Raw genomic sequence first — 17,452 nt, forward strand, 5'->3', positions numbered from 1 at the left:
GATAGCAACCAGACTGGACAATCTCTGCGCCAAGGAGAAAGGGACACACACAAATCGGACATCAGAAATGGTAACACCCAGAAACCTGGAGAGGAACCTTTTAAGCTATCTGGACACTCAGAGTGCATCTACGCTGCACCGTTATTTCAAGAGAACTAGCGTTGTTTGGAAATAACAATGCAAGCGTCTACACAGCCATTCCATTATTTTGAAATAATTTCGAAATAATGGCCGACTTATTCCAAAATCTGTAAACCTCATTCTACCAGGAATAATGCCGTTTTCAAAATAGCTATTTCAAAATAAGGTGTGTGTAGACACTTAGCTGCGACTATTTCGAAATAGAATGGCACTGGTGAGGGGCTAAGTTATTCCTCTCCAGTGCCTTCTGGGGCTTTAAATTGAGGTAGCACCTCTACATTAGGGGAACCTGCCTCGGACTGATTTTGAGGCTTCCCTGTAGTGTGGACGTGCTATTTCTAAATAAGATATTTGAGTATGTCTAGACTACAGGGTTTTGTCGACAGAAGTTTTGTCGACACATACTGTCGACAAAGCTTCTGTCAACAAAGAGCGTCTAGACTACATCCAGTTCTGTCGACACAGCAAGCTGCTTTGTTGACATGACAGTGTGGATGCAAAGGACAGGGTAGATGCAATAACGCCTTCTATCGACAGAACTCTGTTGACAAAAGGCGTTATTCCTCATAGAATGAGGTTTACATACGTCGACAAAACTGCAAATCCAAAGTTGTTGACATAACTCAAAGGCAGTGTGGATGCAGGTATAGTTTTGTCGACAAAAGTCCACTTTTGTCGACAAAACCCTGTAGTCTAGACACACCCTTTCAGAATAACTATTCCAAAATAGCTTATTTTGAAATTGATGTGCAGTGTAGACATACCCTCTGTGATGGATTTGAAAGTAGCTACCCTGGTACAAAAAGAATTTCAAAACCCAAAAGGCGACAGCTGAAGTGGAAATCCTTTGCCAATCCAACACTATCATTGCCAGATTGAATAAGGCTCTCAACTGGTCAACACACTACAAAGGCCATTTTCCCTCTCTGAATAGTCACATCTCCATGCCAAATGAAAGGAATGACCCACTTCCAAATCTTGACTTCATTAGCCTCATTCACGCAAGAAACCACTTCCTTATAGAAACCCCTGATATGTATCCTCCACTCCAATTCATCCGATGAAGTGGGATTTTCCACGAAAGCTTTGGCTGAATAAATCTGTGAGTCTCTAAGGGGCTACAAGGTTCCTTGTTGGGTTTTTTTTTCCAGACACAGATTAACAGGGTGACTTGTCTGTGACTTTTCACCAAGGGAAGGATGAGGTTGAGTTTAGGACAGGGGTGGGCAATCGTTTTCAGGGCGGGGGGCACTCCAAGGATTTTGTAGGTGGACAAGGATGGCGCTTTTCTGGGACAGAGGGTGGGTGCAGCAGGGAGCTCAGGGTAGGAGACTGGGATGCAGGAGAGGGAGTGGGCTCCGAGAGGGAATTGGTGAGAAGGAGCCGAGCTGTGATCTAGGACAGGGGATTGTGGTGTAGGGTCCGGGAGGGGGCAGGGTGCAGATGTGGATTGTGATGGGGGGGGCACAGGTTCTGGGAGGGAGCTGTGACCTAGGGGAGGAGGGGTGCAGAGGGTTTGGGCGGTGGCCTGGGGTAAGGAGTTGGGTAGCTGGAGGAGGTGGGTGCCAGCCAAAACAGCTGGGGGCTCCCTCCATGTGCTTCTGGGCTCCACACATCCCTGGACAGAGGGGAGGGAGACTCTGCATGCAGGCCCCACCCCCTGGCCAATCACTGCAGCTCCCATTGGCCAGGGGAGCATGGTGGAAAAAACTGTTTTGAGCTGCATTGGGCTTCAACTGCCCGGTTCTTTCCTTCCCCTCTCTGTCTCTGCGTGGGCTGGCCCCCAGGGAAAGCACAAAACCCTCTGGCCTGGAGGAGCCATGCCCTGCGTGTGTCAAAGTCCCGCACAGCTCTGGCCTGGGGAAGAGTCTCTGCCCCTCAGCTAAGCTCTGCAGTGGTGAGGGGGAGCTATTCCCAGCCTGTTTGTGCCCTCTCCCCACAGTGCCCCAAGCAGCGGTGCTTAGCATCCTCTTCACATGCTGCCCCCATCCTAGATCTTTTCTGGGAGATGTATGGGGCGGTTCTGCCCCCTACTCAACTTCCTCTGCGGAGCCAGCTCTCTGGCCGGGCTCTTGGATGCCCTGAAGGCAGGGTCCTGCTGCTCAAAACGAGTCATTTAATCAGGCGTCCCGTATTCAGGGTAGGGAAATACAGCCACCCCACATGCGAGTGAGAGTCCCCTCTCGGCCTGTTTGCTTTGGGTGCTCTCAGACCACGAATCCCCGGGCTGAGAATATGCCCCATGCAAACTACACGGTGGGCTGAGAACCAATTGTGTGGGAAATAGTTTGTCCTAATCTCCATCCTAGACCTCCCCCCACTGCAACTTGAGCCCATTGCTCCTTGTTCTGCCCCCACTGAGAACAGCCTCTCTCCAGCCTCTTTGGAACCCCCCTGCAGGGAGTTGCAGGCTGCTCTCAAATCCCCCCTCACTCTGCTCTGCAGACTGAACAAGCCCCAATCCCTCAGCCTCTCCTCGAAGGTCGTGTGCTCCAGCCCCCCCCAATCATTTTGGTCGCCTCCGCTGGACCCTCTCCAAAGCGTCCACGTCCTTCCTGTAGTGGGGGGCCCAGAACTGGACACAATACTCCAGGGGTGGCCTCCCCAGTGCTGAATAAAGGGGAGCAATTGCATCCCTAGATCTGCTGGCAACACTCCTCCTAATGCACCTCGATATGCCATTAGCTTGCTTGGCTACCAGGGCACCCTGGTGATTCATCTGCTCATGGGACCAGGGTGTGAATTGTGTCCTCTTGCCCTTTCAAATGCCCAGTTGGGCCCTGGGCCTGTCAGGCCTTGTTGAGACAATGGTGTGTTTTGGATTAACAGCTGGGGTTTCACCTCTGGGCCCCTGCTTCCGAGCGAGGGAGTCCCTCCTGCCCTGAACAATTAGCCGAGGATAAATCCCCAGCCCAGCCCGTGGTGCTGAAAGCCAGCGGCACACGGCCCGGCAGCAAAGAGCAGCCAGTGGGGCCCTCCAGCATGGTGCCCACACACCAGAGCCATCCTGCGGAGCAGGCTCAGCTGCAGTGGCAGAAGAGGGGTTCCAAGCCCTGACAGGTATCTCCAAGTCATCTTACTGCAGCTGCATCGGTGGGAGACACACCTCGGTGAGGCCACTCTGGCAGGGTGGGGATCTTACAGCCTGGAGAGGGGAACTGAGACAGCTGGGCCTTTGGCATCACAATACAACAATGATGTAGATAGATAGATAGATAGATAGATAGATAGATAGATGGGGTGTCTGGAGATAGATAGATAGATAGATAGAGGGGGGTGTGGAGATAGAGGGGGTGTGTGTGGGGATGGATAGATAGATAGAGGGGGTGTATGGGGATAGATAGATAGATAGATTAGATAGAGGGGGGGTGTGGAGATAGAGGGGGGTGTGTGGGGATAGATAGAGGGGTGTGTGTGGGGATAGATAGATAGATAGATAGATAGATAGATAGATAGATAGATGGGGTGTATGTAGATAGATAGAGGATATGGGATAGGAAGATAGGCTGGCTGGCTAGCATTGGAAGACGGAATGCATCACAACTGGAAAGAAGAAGACTTCCTGCCCAGTAAGTTTGCTATTCCAATTACATCTGCTTGGGTATTAATGTAGAAGAAAAATGTATGAACCTCAATATGAATTATGATCTGAGGTCTTTGTCTTGAGTTTAATCAAATGGCTCGACCAGAAGATTTCCAGCCTTCTGGGAAATGCTGAGTTTTGAAACCCGTTGGGGACAAGTCAAGTTCTTCCGCTGAAAGCCGCACATGTGTCGGTGCCTCTTAGGTGTTAGTAGGGAAGCAGGCACCTGGTGAGACCCAAACTCTGTAGCGGAAACAGCCAGAGCTCTCTACACATCATCAACAAAATGTCATGATAAGCCTGAAACATGCAAGGCAGCGGGGGGGATATGGGCACCACCTAACTAGAACACCTTTTCAATGGGCGTCTTCCGACCGCCACCAAGCCCAGTTCTGTGTCAAAGCAAGAGTGGTCCAAGTTGAAATGTTGCGAGGGGGCCCAGATCCTGGAAGGGTGGGTGAGACCGGCCTAAGGAAATCAAGCAGGTCAGGGAGAGAGTCAAGACAGGATTCCAAATCCACAGGTAGCCGAGGCAGATGGAAACACGGCGGGTCCTGGGTACTGTGAATCTGTTTGTAGCTGAGGAGCAGGCTCTTTGGGGGGAGGGAAGCGGGGGGAAGAAGCCAGCGATATGGACACTGGGTGGGTCCAAGAAGCATTGTCTCGAAGGGTGGGGATCGGGCGATGTGGGTGTATTTTAGTGCTTCTGTTTCCTGCCCCTGTTGTCCACCAGGGACTGGGTTAGGTTGGGATGGTAATTTGCTCCATCCGTTATACAACGCTGGAAGACTTACCCGGCGTGGCTCGGGTCCTGGCCTCAATTCCTGTTGGGTTTTTTGGAGGGAAAACAAAATGCAAATGTCTTGGCTTCCTTTGAATGACTGCTCTGGGGCAGGGCTGGGGAGGAAGGGTGTGGGACGCAGACGAGAGACAACCACCCTGGCCACTCACGGCAGCAACTCGGGGCCGGGGGGAGAGAAGTACCTCTCCATGGCTACCGCAGCTCCAGCGGGCACCACTTGGGCAGGGGGGCATGCCCCCAGCTGGGGCAGGCCTAGGTTAGGCTGGATGGGGACACGGAAGGACTGCTTGTCCCCCAGCACCATTTCTGGGGCAGCTCTGGTTGGGTGCCATGGCTGGGACAGGAGGCATCCCCTCCTGGTGTCCTAGCATGGAGAAGACGCAGTGAGGGGAGGGGGCAGAGGTGGAACCCATGCTGCGCCCCTGCCCTCCCTCCAACCCTGACTCAGTTCTGCCGGTTTTGAGGACGGCGCGCGCTCTGGGGATTGTCATAGAACTGTAGAATGCAAGAACTGGAAGGGACCTCGAGAGGTCACCATGCCCCGTCCCCTGCCCTCCCGACATCTCTTTTCTGTTTGGTTTTAGGAGACGCCGTCCCATTCCAGGCACCTCCCAATGCCCCGGCACAATCCTCACCCTGGCTTTACGTTTCGATGCGAGCGAAGATGCGTATCAAGTGTGGGTAGCCCTCGCTCATACCATCATGGGGATGGGGGCGTAGTGGGACACCCAGGGGGGCGTAGTGGGACACCCAGGGGGGCGTAGTGGGACACCCAGACAGGCTGTGATGACGTGGGGATTTCATTCACTCAGTTCTGTCGCATGTGAGTGTTACTGTCCTGTGGTAACCCCGGGGGCGTGCCTCAGTTTCCCTGAGTGCTTTACTAATATCTAGATGGTGGTGGGAATGTCAGTTGGACAGATTCTCTCACAAAATGGGCAACACCTTTCTAACTGGAGCCTGGGAGGGGGGGCGATCAGGTAGTATCCTTTGTCCTGGAAGCAGAACAAAAGCCTGGGGCCAGGGCCAGCTCGAGCCATTCCTGCGCCCTGGGCAGCAGGTGTGCGATGCTTGCACAGCTCCACCCCTGGGTGCACAGCACATGTGCGGCGCCCCCCCCCCCCCCCCGGTGCACTGCACACCTTATAGCTGCCATCGGGCTTCCCCCATAGGTTGGCACCCTCGGCAGCTGCCCGGCTAGTCCCCCTCCTTAATCCAGCCCTGCCTGGAGGAAGGGCAGGGCTGGGACCAGGAGCTGCATGGATGCCACTCTTGGCTGTCTTGAGGGGCAGGGTCAGGGCCCCTAGTTCTCAGCCCCCCTCTTCCCAAGATGGATGGTACAGGATGCTCCTGGTTCCTGTGCTGACAAGTCTGTTCTACGCCGTGTCCCTGTCGACTAATTACCCTCCTGTGCTCCCAGCCAGCTGAGAGTCCCGTCTGGCTACAGATGGACGGACAGGACCTGTGGACACCCCCGCACTTTGGTGACACAGACAGACTCAAATGTAGAGTAGATTTCCTCAAGCCAATCCCTGGGCCAGATCCTCAGACGGTGTAAAACCACCCAGAAATGTTGGGAGCGACGGCCATGTGCGTTGATGGGCTAACATGCCTGACTAATGGCCTGGTTGTCAGAGGAGAGGTGCCGTCACCTCGGGTAAGACGGGACCCTGGATCCCAGTCTTTGTTTTTTCCCTCCGCAGCCATCCCACCATGTGCTGAGGGAGAAAATGTCCAACCAAAGCTCCATGGCTGAGTTCCTGCTCCTGGGGTTCTCCGACATCCGGGAACTGCAGATTCTGCACTTCGTGCTGTTCCTGGTTCTTTACCTGGCCACCCTGGTGGGGAACCTTCTCATCATCTCAGCCATTGCCGTCAACCGCCAGCTCCACACCCCTATGTACTTCTTCCTGGGGAACCTGTCCCTCCTTGACCTCGGCTCCATCTCCGTCACCGTCCCTAAGTCCATGGCCAACTCCCTCCTGGACATCCGCTCCATTTCCTATGTGGGATGCGTCGCCCAAGTCTTTCTCTTCGTCTTCTTTGCTGCAGCCAACTTTGGCTTGCTCACCGTCATGGCCTACGACCGGTACGTGGCCATCTGCCAACCGCTGCACTACGAGCGCGTGATGAACCGGACAGCGTGTGTCCGCTTGGCCGCCGGCGCCTGGCTCACTGGTCTGGTCTACTCTGCTCTGCACACCGGGAACACCTTCTGGTTGCCCCTCTGCCAGTCCAACGTCATTGACCAGTTCTTCTGTGAACTCCCCCAGCTCCTCAAGCTCTTGTGCCCCGGCGCGTACCGCAGCGAAGTTGGCGTGCTGGGCTTTAGCGCCTGCTTGCTATTAGGCTGCTTCGCTTTCATCGTCGTGTCGTACGCGCACATCTTCTCCGCGGTGCTGCGAATCCCTTCCGGGCAGGGCCGGCACAAGGCCTTCTCCACCTGCCTCCCCCACCTCATCGTCATCTCCTTGTTCATCTGCACTGGCACCTTTGCCCACCTCAAGCCCCGCTCCAGCTCAGCCCCAGGACTGGATCTGGCGGTGGCTGTGGTCTACGCCGTGGTGCCGCCCATGATGAATCCAGTCATCTACAGCATGAGGAACAAGGAGATCAAAGCGGCATTGAGAAGGCTAACAGTATGGACATTATTCACCAGAAATAACATGCTCTGGCTTTCTCCCATGCCCGTGACTTTATTCTGGCTTTTGTAATAGCAGCATTCAAGTATGAGAACATTCATTCTCTGGGAAAATCACATGCAAGGAGCGTACATGATCGCGAAACTCCAGTCCAACTCCGATTAAGTCAATGGACTCTCGGTTGAGTTCCACTAGTGCGTACGCGATACTAGCACTCCAGTCCAACTCCACTTAAATCAACAAAGTTTGTCGGGTTCCAGCAGGGTAAATAAAGTCAGGACAGATCCATTAATCCATTGTGAGGGTTGTATTGGTACCATCATCATGTTGTGAGAGCCCCTTGCACATTAAATTGGTAGCTAACGCAATGTCTTGAGTCACCTTTGTTGAGTGTTTGCTTTTCTCTTTCCGGGAGTGGAAAGTTTAATGTTTTTGTTTGGAATCTGTGATGTTTTCTTTCCTTGATTGTCTCTGCTTTTTTGTTTTGCTGGTGGAGCTGTTTGGGGTGAATTGAGAAGCGTGGGGTATGTTTGCTTAGAAAAAAATGTTTGTTCTTGCCATCCACTAGAGGGTGTTGAGATGTAAACACTTTGATAGGACTTTCCATGAGAGCTCAATTTTTCCCATACTGACCAAGGGACAGGAAAGGGAATCTGCAGGTGTAGGAATGGTTGAATTCCAGCTGGAATGATGATTTTAATAAGAACATGAGAAAGTGGGTCAGACCAAAGGCCCATCCAGACCAGTGTCCTGTCTGCCCACAGTGGTTAACGCCAGGTGCCCAGAGGGTGTGAATAGAACAGGGAATCATCCAGTGATCCCTCCCCTGTATCCCATTCCCAGCCTCTGAAAGAGATAGATGGAGGGGGTGCGTGTGGATGGATGGATGGATGGATAGATTAGAGGGGGTATGTGGGGATAGATAGATACATAGATAGAGGGGGTTTATGGGGATGGATGGATAGATAGATAAGAGGGCATGTGTGGGGATAAATAAAACAAAAAATAGGACTATGTAGCACTTTAAAGACTAACAAGATGGTTTATTAGGTGATGAGCTTTCGTGGGCCAGACCCACTTCCTCAGATCAAATAGTGGAAGAAAATTGCCACAACCATATATACCAAAGGATACAATTTAAAAAAAATGAACACACATGAAAAGGACAAATCAAATTTCAGAACAGAAGGGGAATGGGGGAAGGTAAATGTCTGTGAGCTAATGATATTAGAGGTGATAATTGGGGAAGCTATCTTTGTAATGGGTAAGATAATTAGAGTCTTTATTGAAACTTAGGCGTAAAGTGTTGAATTTAAGCATGAATGACAGTTCAGAGGATTCTCTTTCAAGTGTAGTCTTAAAAGGCCTTTGAAGCAGGATGCAGGTAATCAAGTCATTGAGACAGTGTCCTTTCTGGTTGAAATGGCAAGAAACTGTTTTTTCTTTGTGATCCTGTCTGATATCTGTTGTGTGGGCATTAATCCTTTGGCGAAGACAGATATTCAAAATTAAGTTTTCCTGAATCCAAATGTAGTGTCTGGCTGTTTCTACCTGGGAACCTCTGACTCATTTTGGAAATCAAAATTAAGACACCAAGCCATATCCTTAGATAGTCACTGCCCCCCTTATACCCACACTCCAGTGACTCCCTGTCGCCCATTCCCAGCTCCTGACACACAAAAGCCAGGGACCCTTCCCTGCCCAGCCTGGCTAATAAGTATTGATGGGCGGATCTAGTGAAGAAGTCCATGGATTTACCTAGTTCTCAGTGGAATCCTGTTCTAGTTTTATAGTTTGGGCCCTTCGCCCATCTCCTCAGAAAAAGGTCCAAAGGTTGATTGCAAAGAAATCATCCCATTTGCTTGTTTAAAACCTGCAGCCTATCAGCATCTGTGTGTGCTTTCCTGTGCTCCATTAGTGCTGGAATGAATAACATTTCCTTGGTCTCTTTTCCCCACACCATTCCTGATTTTCTAGCCCTCTAACAAATCCTTCCCCCACCCCCCATCCCGCCCTTTCGTCATTTCTTGTCCTAGCTGAACAGTCCCAGTCTTGTTAGTTTCTCCTCCGATGGAAGCTGTTCCTCACCCCTCCTCATTTCGGTGGCCCTTTCTGCATCTTTTCCAAATCCAACTTTTATACTTTTAAATGGGGTGACCGTGTCTGTACACAGTATGTGGGCGCCGTGACTTTACAGAGAGGCGGTTTGATATTTTCTGTCTTATTATCTATTCCTTTCCTAATCACAGAATCCTAGAACACGAGAACTGGGAGGGACTCGAGAGCCATCGACTCCAGTCCCCTGTCTGCACGGCAGGACCAAGCACCGTCTAGACCATCCCTGACAGGTGTCTGTCCAACCTGCTCTTCAGGGGAGATTCCACAACTTCCCTGGGCAATTTATTCCAGTGATTAACCACCAGGACAGGCAGGAAGTTTTTCCTAATGTCCAACCTCAATCTCTCTTGCTGCAGCTTAAGTCCATTGTTCCTTGTCCTGTCCTCAGAGGCCAAGGAGAACAAGTTTTCTCCCTCCTCCTTGTAACACCCTTTTAGATACCTGAAAAGCGCTCTCATGTCCCCTCTGTCTTCTCTTTTGTAAACTAACCAAGCCCAGTTCTTTCAGTCTTCCCTCCTAGCTCATGTTCTCCAGACCTTTCATCATTTTTGTTGCTCTTCTCTGGACCTTCTCCAATTTCTCCACCTCTTTCTTGAAATGCAATCCTCCAACCGAGGCCTAACCAGCGCAGAGCAGAGCGGAAGAATGACTTCTCATGTCTTGCTCACCCCACTCCTGTTTATGCCGCCCAGAATCAGGTTTGCTTTTTTTGCAACAGCATCCCACTGTTGGCTCAAATTTAGCTTGTGGTCCGCTAAGGATTCCCAATATTCTGTTTGCTTTCTGACTGCCATTGCACACGGAGCAGATGTTTTCAGGGAACTAACTACAGTGATTCCAAGCTCTCTCGATTGAGTCATGGCAGCTAATTTGAACCTTATCTTTTTTGTTTGTACAGCAAGGATTGTATTTCCCCAAGTGCATTAATTTGCATTTATCAACACTGATTTCCATCTGCCCTTGTGTTGCCCAATCACCCAGTTTTGCGAGGTCCCTTTGTAAACTCTGCCCAGGCAACTTTTAACTATTTTATGTAATTTTGTATCATCTGCAAACTTTGCCAACTCTCTGTTTACTCCTTTTTCAAGACCATTTATGATTCGTTGAGCAGCTCTGGTTCCACTACAGATCCCTGGAACCCACCACTAGTTACCTCGCTCCACTAGTTATTCCTACCATTGTGGAATGCAGTGTAACAGTTAACTTGAACTCAGGACTTAGTTCGAGTTAACGTTTGACTGCCGCCTGTAGCCGTGGGCTGTTAGTTCGGTCTAAGGGGATTTAAAAATGACGCCCGGACGGGAAGATGCAAATAAAGCCCGGGGTATGTCTACACTACAAAGTTAATTTGAACTTACAGCCATTATTTCTAATTCACTTTAATAGCATTTACACAGGCAAACCGCTATTTCAAAATAAATTCGAAATAACGGAGCCCTTATTTTGAATTTGGTAAACCTCATTCTGCAAGTAGTAACGCCAAATTGGAAATAGCTATTTCGAATTAAGTATTGTATAGACACTTCATTCGAAATAGGAGGCCTCCGGCCCTTCCCAGGGAGCCCTGGTGGCCACTCTGGGCACAACCACGAAAACTTCCTCTCCTCTCCCCCAGCCCCGGAGCCATTAAAGGGGTAGACCCTGGCCACAGGGCCTGTGCCAGCTCCAAGCCTGCCAGCCCAGAGCCAGCAGTGACCAACGGGGCCCAGTGGCCCCAAAATAGGAGCCAGCAAGCCACTGGCAGCCAGCCCTCCACCGCTCCCCAGGAGCAGTCTGCCAGCTCCCAGGAGCCTGCCAGGGGTCGGAGAAGGTGGGCGCCTTCCTGGTGCAGGGTGGAGATCATCGACCTTATTCAGGTTTGGGGGGGATGCCCCCAATGTCCATGATCTCCGCACTAGATGGAGGAACGTGGCCGTCTATGGCAGGAGAGCTGCCAGCCTGGCCACCAAAGGCCACATGCAAACCCAGGAGCAGGTTTGCATGAAAGTCAGGTTGGTCCGCTGAGACCCCCAACCCTGAGCTTCCCCTCCCCCATCTTTCCCTTGCTTCCCCCTTCCAGCTCTCTCCTCCCAGGTTTCCCCCTCCCCTCTCCCACCCTCTCTCTTCCCCTCTCCCACCTCCTTTTCCCAGTCTCCCCAGAGGTCCACCCGCCCCCCAGTTTTGTTCAATAAACCCAGTTTCTATTTTTGAACATACGTGTCTTTTATTTGACATCAGGAAGGGGGCTAGGGAGGGGTAAGTGGGAGGACGTGAGGGAGGAATGGGGCAGGAGACCCCAGTGGGGAGGGCCAGGGAGGCTCTGAAGGCTCCTCGGGGTGGACGCTCTCCCTCAGGGCCTCCTGGATCCTGACAGCCCCCCGATGAACCCCCCGGATGGCAGCCTGTGTCAAGTGCAGCTGGGCTGATGACAACGACCACACGAGATGCACCGGCGTGCCCAGGGGCAGCTCTGGCTCCATGTGGCCGAGTGCTGTGGTGTCCCGAGTGCGGGCGCTCAGGGCATTCCAACACAGGACTGCTTTGCTGTCCCTCATCGAGGCAGACAAGCAAGCAGGGAACCCTGAGAACTGTCTGTCTGGGGTGGGTCCCTTTAAGCACGGAGCTCAGTTAGCCTCAGGCAGCAGCTCCACACACTAAGTCCCAACCTGATGCCCTGCTGGCACTGGTTCCAGCCAGCCTTAACCCCGGTTCAGGGTCCGCTCAGTGTGGACGCGCTATTTTGAAATAGCAAAATGCTATTTTGAAATAGTTTCTGTGTGTAGATGTGTTATTTTGAATGAGCTTAATTAAGTTAATTCGAAATAGTGCTGTAGTGTAGACATACCCCGGGATATTTAAATCCCGGGCTTCATTTGCAACTTCAAATGCCTCCATTAGCCTCCTTAGTTCGAACTAGGGGGCTGGTGTAGACATACCCTTAGACTCTAAGGTGCTGCTGGACTATTTGTTTTTTTTTGTGAGTTGTTCCAGTTACTGACTAGCTCCCCCTCTGAAGCGTCTGCTAATTGTGCTAGGGCTGGATTTCTTCTACCCTGCTTGCTAAGAGTTAAAACTGCGAGTTGGGGCTGGCCATGTGGAGGAAGCATTTACCTTGCTGGACTTGAGAACCTGAGATGCAAAGGAAATTGCCCAACCGACGTGAGAAGGGAGGGTCACTTGTGGCTTTGTTTAGGAGCATTGTGTGGGGTGTTTTCCCAACTCAACGCCACGCAACTTCCTTCCCCTTTTGTTAAGGGTTTTTCTCTGCTCAGACTTCCTGCTTGCAGGTGGGGAGGCATTGCCTCTCGGACGTGCCCGGGACTGCGTGTGAATTTCCCAGGTTACTTGGTGGGGCTTGTGCCAGCTCTGTGTTGGATGGATGGAGAGGAACCCCTAAATATTGGACCCAGCTCTGGCTGCTGCTGGTGCTGCCTGGCAGAAGGGTTACACAAAGCCTCCTAAGAACAGGGAGTAAACTTGGTTCCTGAGAACTGGCCGTCCGGACCCTGACCTCCCTATGAACACACCTCCTTCATGTGGTTTACAACAAAACGACTCTTTTGTTATTAAACATTAACAAAGGTAGTCAGGGGGAGGGAGGCTGAACTGGGACGGGGGATTAGGACTGGGAGGAGTGGTGGGGCAGCTTGCTGAGCCCCATTGGGGCGGGTGGGGTGTGGCTAGGGACCCCATAGGGGTGAGCAGGAGGGGCAGCTGGAGCCGGGGTCAGGGCCAGCGGGGAGGCATGAGGAGTGGCCGTAAGGGGCCATAGGCGTGGCCGTGGGGAAGGGAGGGAGCCGGCGGATGACAGGGTGGGCAGATGGGTGGGCCGTGGGTATTGGAGGGGGGTAAAAGGGTGAAAGGCAGGAGGCGGCTGTTCCCTCACCAGGTCACTCCAGGTCTGTGTTCAGCCGGTGGGCCAGGGTGGCATGGATGTCACGCATCACCCCGATGTGCTGACGCATCAGCTCCTCCCCAGGCCTGGCTTGTCTGCGGATCCCTTGGACTGTGGAAGGTGGCTGCCGTGGCGTGGTGCGGACCTCCGTCCTGGCTGGTCCGGCTGTGGAGAAGACACAGAGAGCAGCGGTCAGTCCTCCCTGCACGCACATGCCCCGTGGCCATGGCCTCCTATGTGAGCAGCCACCGCACCCGTCCACAGCCCGCAGGAGAGGATGCCCCGGTGGAAGGCCGTGTGTGGTCGGCCCAGCCCTCCCCGTGTCACAGGGGCCCCGAGGTGGCCAGAGAGCCGTGCTACCCTGGTTTTCGCACAAAGACGGCCATGTTTGCGCAAAATCTTTGTAGTGTAGACGTAGCCTGAGTGTGTTTCAAGAGAAGAAAAAAACCTCTCTCAGAAAATCATAGAACACTAGGACTAGAAGGGACTTCGAGAGTCATCAAGTCCAGTCCCCTGTCCTCATGGAAGGACCCAGTACTGTGTAGACCATCCCCGATAGACATTTATCTAACCTGCTCTTAAATATCTCCAGAGATGGGGATTCCACAACCTCCCTGGGCAATTTATTCCAGAGTTTGACCCTCCTGACAGTTAGGAACTTTTTCCTAATGTCCAACCTAAACCTCCCTTGCTGCAGTTTAAGCCCATGGCTTCTTGTTCTGTCCTCAGAGGCCAAGATGAACAAGTTTTCTCCCTCTTCCTTGTGACACCCTTTTAGATACTTGAAAACTGCTACTATGCCCCCTCTCAGTCTTCTATTTTCCAAACTAAACAAGCCCAGTTCTTTCATTCTTCCCTCATAGCTCATGTTCTCTAGACCTTTCATCATTGTTGCTCTTCTCTGGACCCTCTCCAATTTCCCCAATCATGTGGCGTGTTTTAAAGCTTTCTTTCTTTCTTTCTTTCTTTCTTTCTTTCTTTCTTTCTTTCTTTCTTTCTTTCTTTCTTTCTTTCTTTCTTTCTTTCTTCTGGGAAAGGAAAGAAGGGGAAAACCTCACAATGAAAAAGGCAAACACAACCTCTAGACCTTTAACCATTCTTGTTGCTCTTCTCTGGACCCTCTCCAATTTCTCCCCCTCTTTCCTGAAATGTCTGAACCCACAAAATGGAATTCAATGACGTCCAGAGCCAAACCCTACCCACCACTGAAATTCACTGGCAAATTTCAACAAACACCAATTTTCTCCTGGGGTCTCTTCCCCACTCTCCTGGAGTTGTCCAGCCCCCTCAGGATGGGAGTCAGATCGGACGGATGCTGGGCGTCCATCACGCCGCTCATCTGGAGAAGTGGGCTGTGCCCACGAAAGCTCATGGTCCCAGCTCCATGTTCTTTTTATCTTTAATGTGCTACCAGCCCATTGGTTGTGAAGTTTTCCTGTTCTAGTTACAGACTAACTCGGCCACCCCCTGAAGCTCTAGTCTAGAGGGAAACATCCTTCTCCTGTACCTTGCTCTTTGGCAGCTCTTGTCTAGCGAGACGTGGGCACCAACACCTCCCCCTCCCATCTGTGCAAAAAGCCGACCCATTCTTCCAACTTGTGATAACAGAAAAGGAGCAGCACTTTACAGCTCCTTGCATCTCTACTCCCCACGACCCTGGCTGATTATCTCTCTTCACTCCCAGTTCCTAGGAATTGCTTGTGACTGGCTCCATGGGCTGAGTGCCAGATCCACCTGCCCGACCAAACCAAATATAACTGGTCCCGGAGCAGGACAAGGCTCAGATGCTTCCATCCCTGCAGGGATCCCCGTCCGTCTCTTCCACCGGAGTCCCAGCCCAGCACACGGTGAGTGAACGACCCTGTCGGGGGGCCAGGAGAAATTCCCAATGGTCGGCCTGAGGGTCGCCTAAAGTTCTGAATTCTAGAGGCTCAAGGTAAAGCGGCGAGGAACCGAGAGTCCTGGGCTCTCTCGCAGGGGGCCCCTAGACGACCCAGACTATAGGAAAAACATTTGCCAAATGGCTCTGCGTCTTGTGCCTTTTTCTCATTGTTTTGTCGGACGAGGCTTTTCTGAAATTTCACCCGTCTCCACGGGGCCGAGTTTGGGAACAGCCTCCTCTGTCGGAAGGAATGAAGAAAATAGGGGCTTCCCCCCCCCCCCCCAAAAAAAGAGGAAGAGCAGATGCTTTTTTCTGGATGTGGTGGAGTTTTTCTGGGATGCCTCTGGTATCCCGGAAAAACTGCGTAATCTAGACCCAGCCTGGGAGAGGAGCAGGCTCGAGTGGTTAGAGCAGGGGATGGGAATGAGGACAGACCATGACACTGGCAGTGGGAGTAGAGGGCTCAGCTGAGCCCTGTGGCAGGAGTTCCCAGTGGTTGGGCTCTAACCTACGGGCTCAGGGACTCTCAGCACTGGGCGCGGGCGGCTGGCCCAGGCCACATGGGAGGGAGACGCGGGCACATGGCAAAGTGCCACCGTACCGGGGACGGAGCCAGACTCAGCAGGGATGGTCTCAGGGCGACTCTCAGCCTCCCTAGCTGGGCAGAGCTGGAGCGACTCCCCCCAGAGCTCCCTGGGTCGCTGGGGGACACACAGACACCTGGGCTGCGCCGGCTGGGGGCCGCTGGCTGGGCTTGCCATGGGACCGGGGGAGTTAGGGACCCTCTGGGATTTGGGCACCTTCCTCTGGAAGGCCCTTCGAATCCTAGATCCGAGCCCAGCTACCGACTTCGAAAACTCCAGGCAGGGGCTGCGGGGAAGGGCAGCAGCAACAGGGAAAGATTCAAACGCAGGTACTCAGGGTTGAGGGGGACCCGTCACTGGGGCCAAACAGCAGCCCCTCCTCCACTCCGCCCCTCAGTGCCCTTTATACAGATCTCGCAGTGATGGCTGAGGGGCTGGGGCAGTGGACGGGCAGTGGGTGCAGGTGATACGGGTGGGAGGGAAACAGTGACCCCGCGGGAGGGCAGGCGGGCGGGCAGGGGAGGGGACTTCCCACCCACCCTCTGCTGCCCCCTAGTGCCCCTTACACAGTATAGCCGCCCCTTCTCCACCCCACCCTCTGCTGCCCCCTAGTGCCCATTATACAGTATAGCCGCCCCTTCTCCACCCCACCCTCTGCTGCCCCCTAGTGCCCATTATACAGTATAGCCGCCCCTTCTCCACCCCACCCTCTGCTGCCCCCTAGTGCCCATTATACAGTATAGCCGCCCCTTCCCCCCACCCTCTGCTGCCACCTAGTGCCCATTATACAGTATAGCCGCCCCTTCCCCACCCACCCTCTGCTGCCCCCTAGTGCCCATTATACAGTATAGCCGCCCCTTCCCCACCCACCCTCTGCTGCCCCCTAGTGCCCCTTACACAGTATAGCCGCCCCTTCTCCACCCCACCCTCTGCTGCCCCCTAGTGCCCATTATACAGTATAGCCGCCCCTTCTCCACCCCACCCTCTGCTGCCCCCTAGTGCCCATTATACAGTATAGCCGCCCCTTCTCCACCCACCCTCTGCTGCCCCCTAGTGCCCATTATACAGTATAGCCGCCCCTTCTCCACCCCACCCTCTGCTGCCCCCTAGTGCCCATTATACAGTATAGCCGCCCCTTCCCCCCACCCTCTGCTGCCACCTAGTGCCCATTATACAGTATAGCCGCCTCTTCCCCACCCACCCTCTGCTGCCCCCTAGTGCCCATTATACAGTATAGCCGCCTCTTCCCCACCCACCCTCTGCTGCCCCCTAGTGCCCATTATACAGTATAGCCGCCCCTCCCCCTCCCACCCTCTGCTGCCCCCTAGTGCCCATTATACAGTATAGCTGCCCCTTCCTTCCCACCCTCTGCTGCCCCCTAGTGCCCATTATACAGTATAGCCGCCCCTTCCGCACCCACCCTCTGCTGCCCCGTAGAGCCCATTATACAGTATAGCCGCCCCTTCCCCCACCCTCTGCTGCCCCCTAGTGCCCATTATACAGTATAGCCGCCCCTTCCCCACCCACCCTCTGCTGCCTCCTAGTGTCCATTACACAGTAAAGCCGCCCCTTCCCCGCCTCTCACTCTTGTTCTCCTATTTCCCATATACTACATTTATATTTGGAAAGTGGAACCTCTAAACTCACCGTGGTTGGGGCTTGCTTTCCAGTTTGAGGTTCAGTAGGATTTGGGCTCCTAGCTCTTTTATTTCCCCTTTTCAATTCCCGCTCAATATCCCAATGTTCCTATATTCAACATTCCTTTTCTATGAAATAGTTACAGACAGAAGAAAACAGCGTTCTGATTTGTCCTCTGCCCTTTCTTC

General features: G+C 52.9%; 2 protein-coding genes across 4 annotated transcripts in view; both read left to right on the plus strand.

The window, feature by feature from the left end:
• The first annotated feature begins 6,069 nt into the window (after nt 1-6,069).
• On the plus strand, nt 6,070-7,240 carry LOC142821313 (olfactory receptor 14I1-like). Its single transcript, XM_075912189.1, has one exon. It carries the CDS (start codon nt 6,257-6,259, stop codon nt 7,238-7,240), a length of 984 nt encoding a protein of 327 aa, XP_075768304.1. The 5' UTR covers nt 6,070-6,256.
• Nucleotides 7,241-13,873: 6,633 nt separating this feature from the next.
• Nucleotides 13,874-17,452, plus strand: part of LOC102444169 (cytosolic phospholipase A2 gamma-like) — an 89,400-nt gene continuing 85,821 nt past the window's right edge. Inside the window, exon 1 of one of the 3 annotated variants that reach the window (XM_075911983.1) lies at nt 13,874-15,007. In XM_075911983.1, the coding sequence (XP_075768098.1) occupies nt 14,945-15,007 (63 nt within the window). In that variant the 5' untranslated portion in view covers nt 13,874-14,944. The remainder of the gene's footprint in view (nt 15,008-17,452) is intronic. The other 2 variants (XM_075911984.1, XM_075911982.1) reach the window with 2 other exon arrangements.

Source organism: Pelodiscus sinensis, chromosome 30 (genome assembly GCF_049634645.1).
Source record: "Pelodiscus sinensis isolate JC-2024 chromosome 30, ASM4963464v1, whole genome shotgun sequence".
Taxonomy (NCBI): Eukaryota; Metazoa; Chordata; order Testudines; family Trionychidae; genus Pelodiscus; species Pelodiscus sinensis.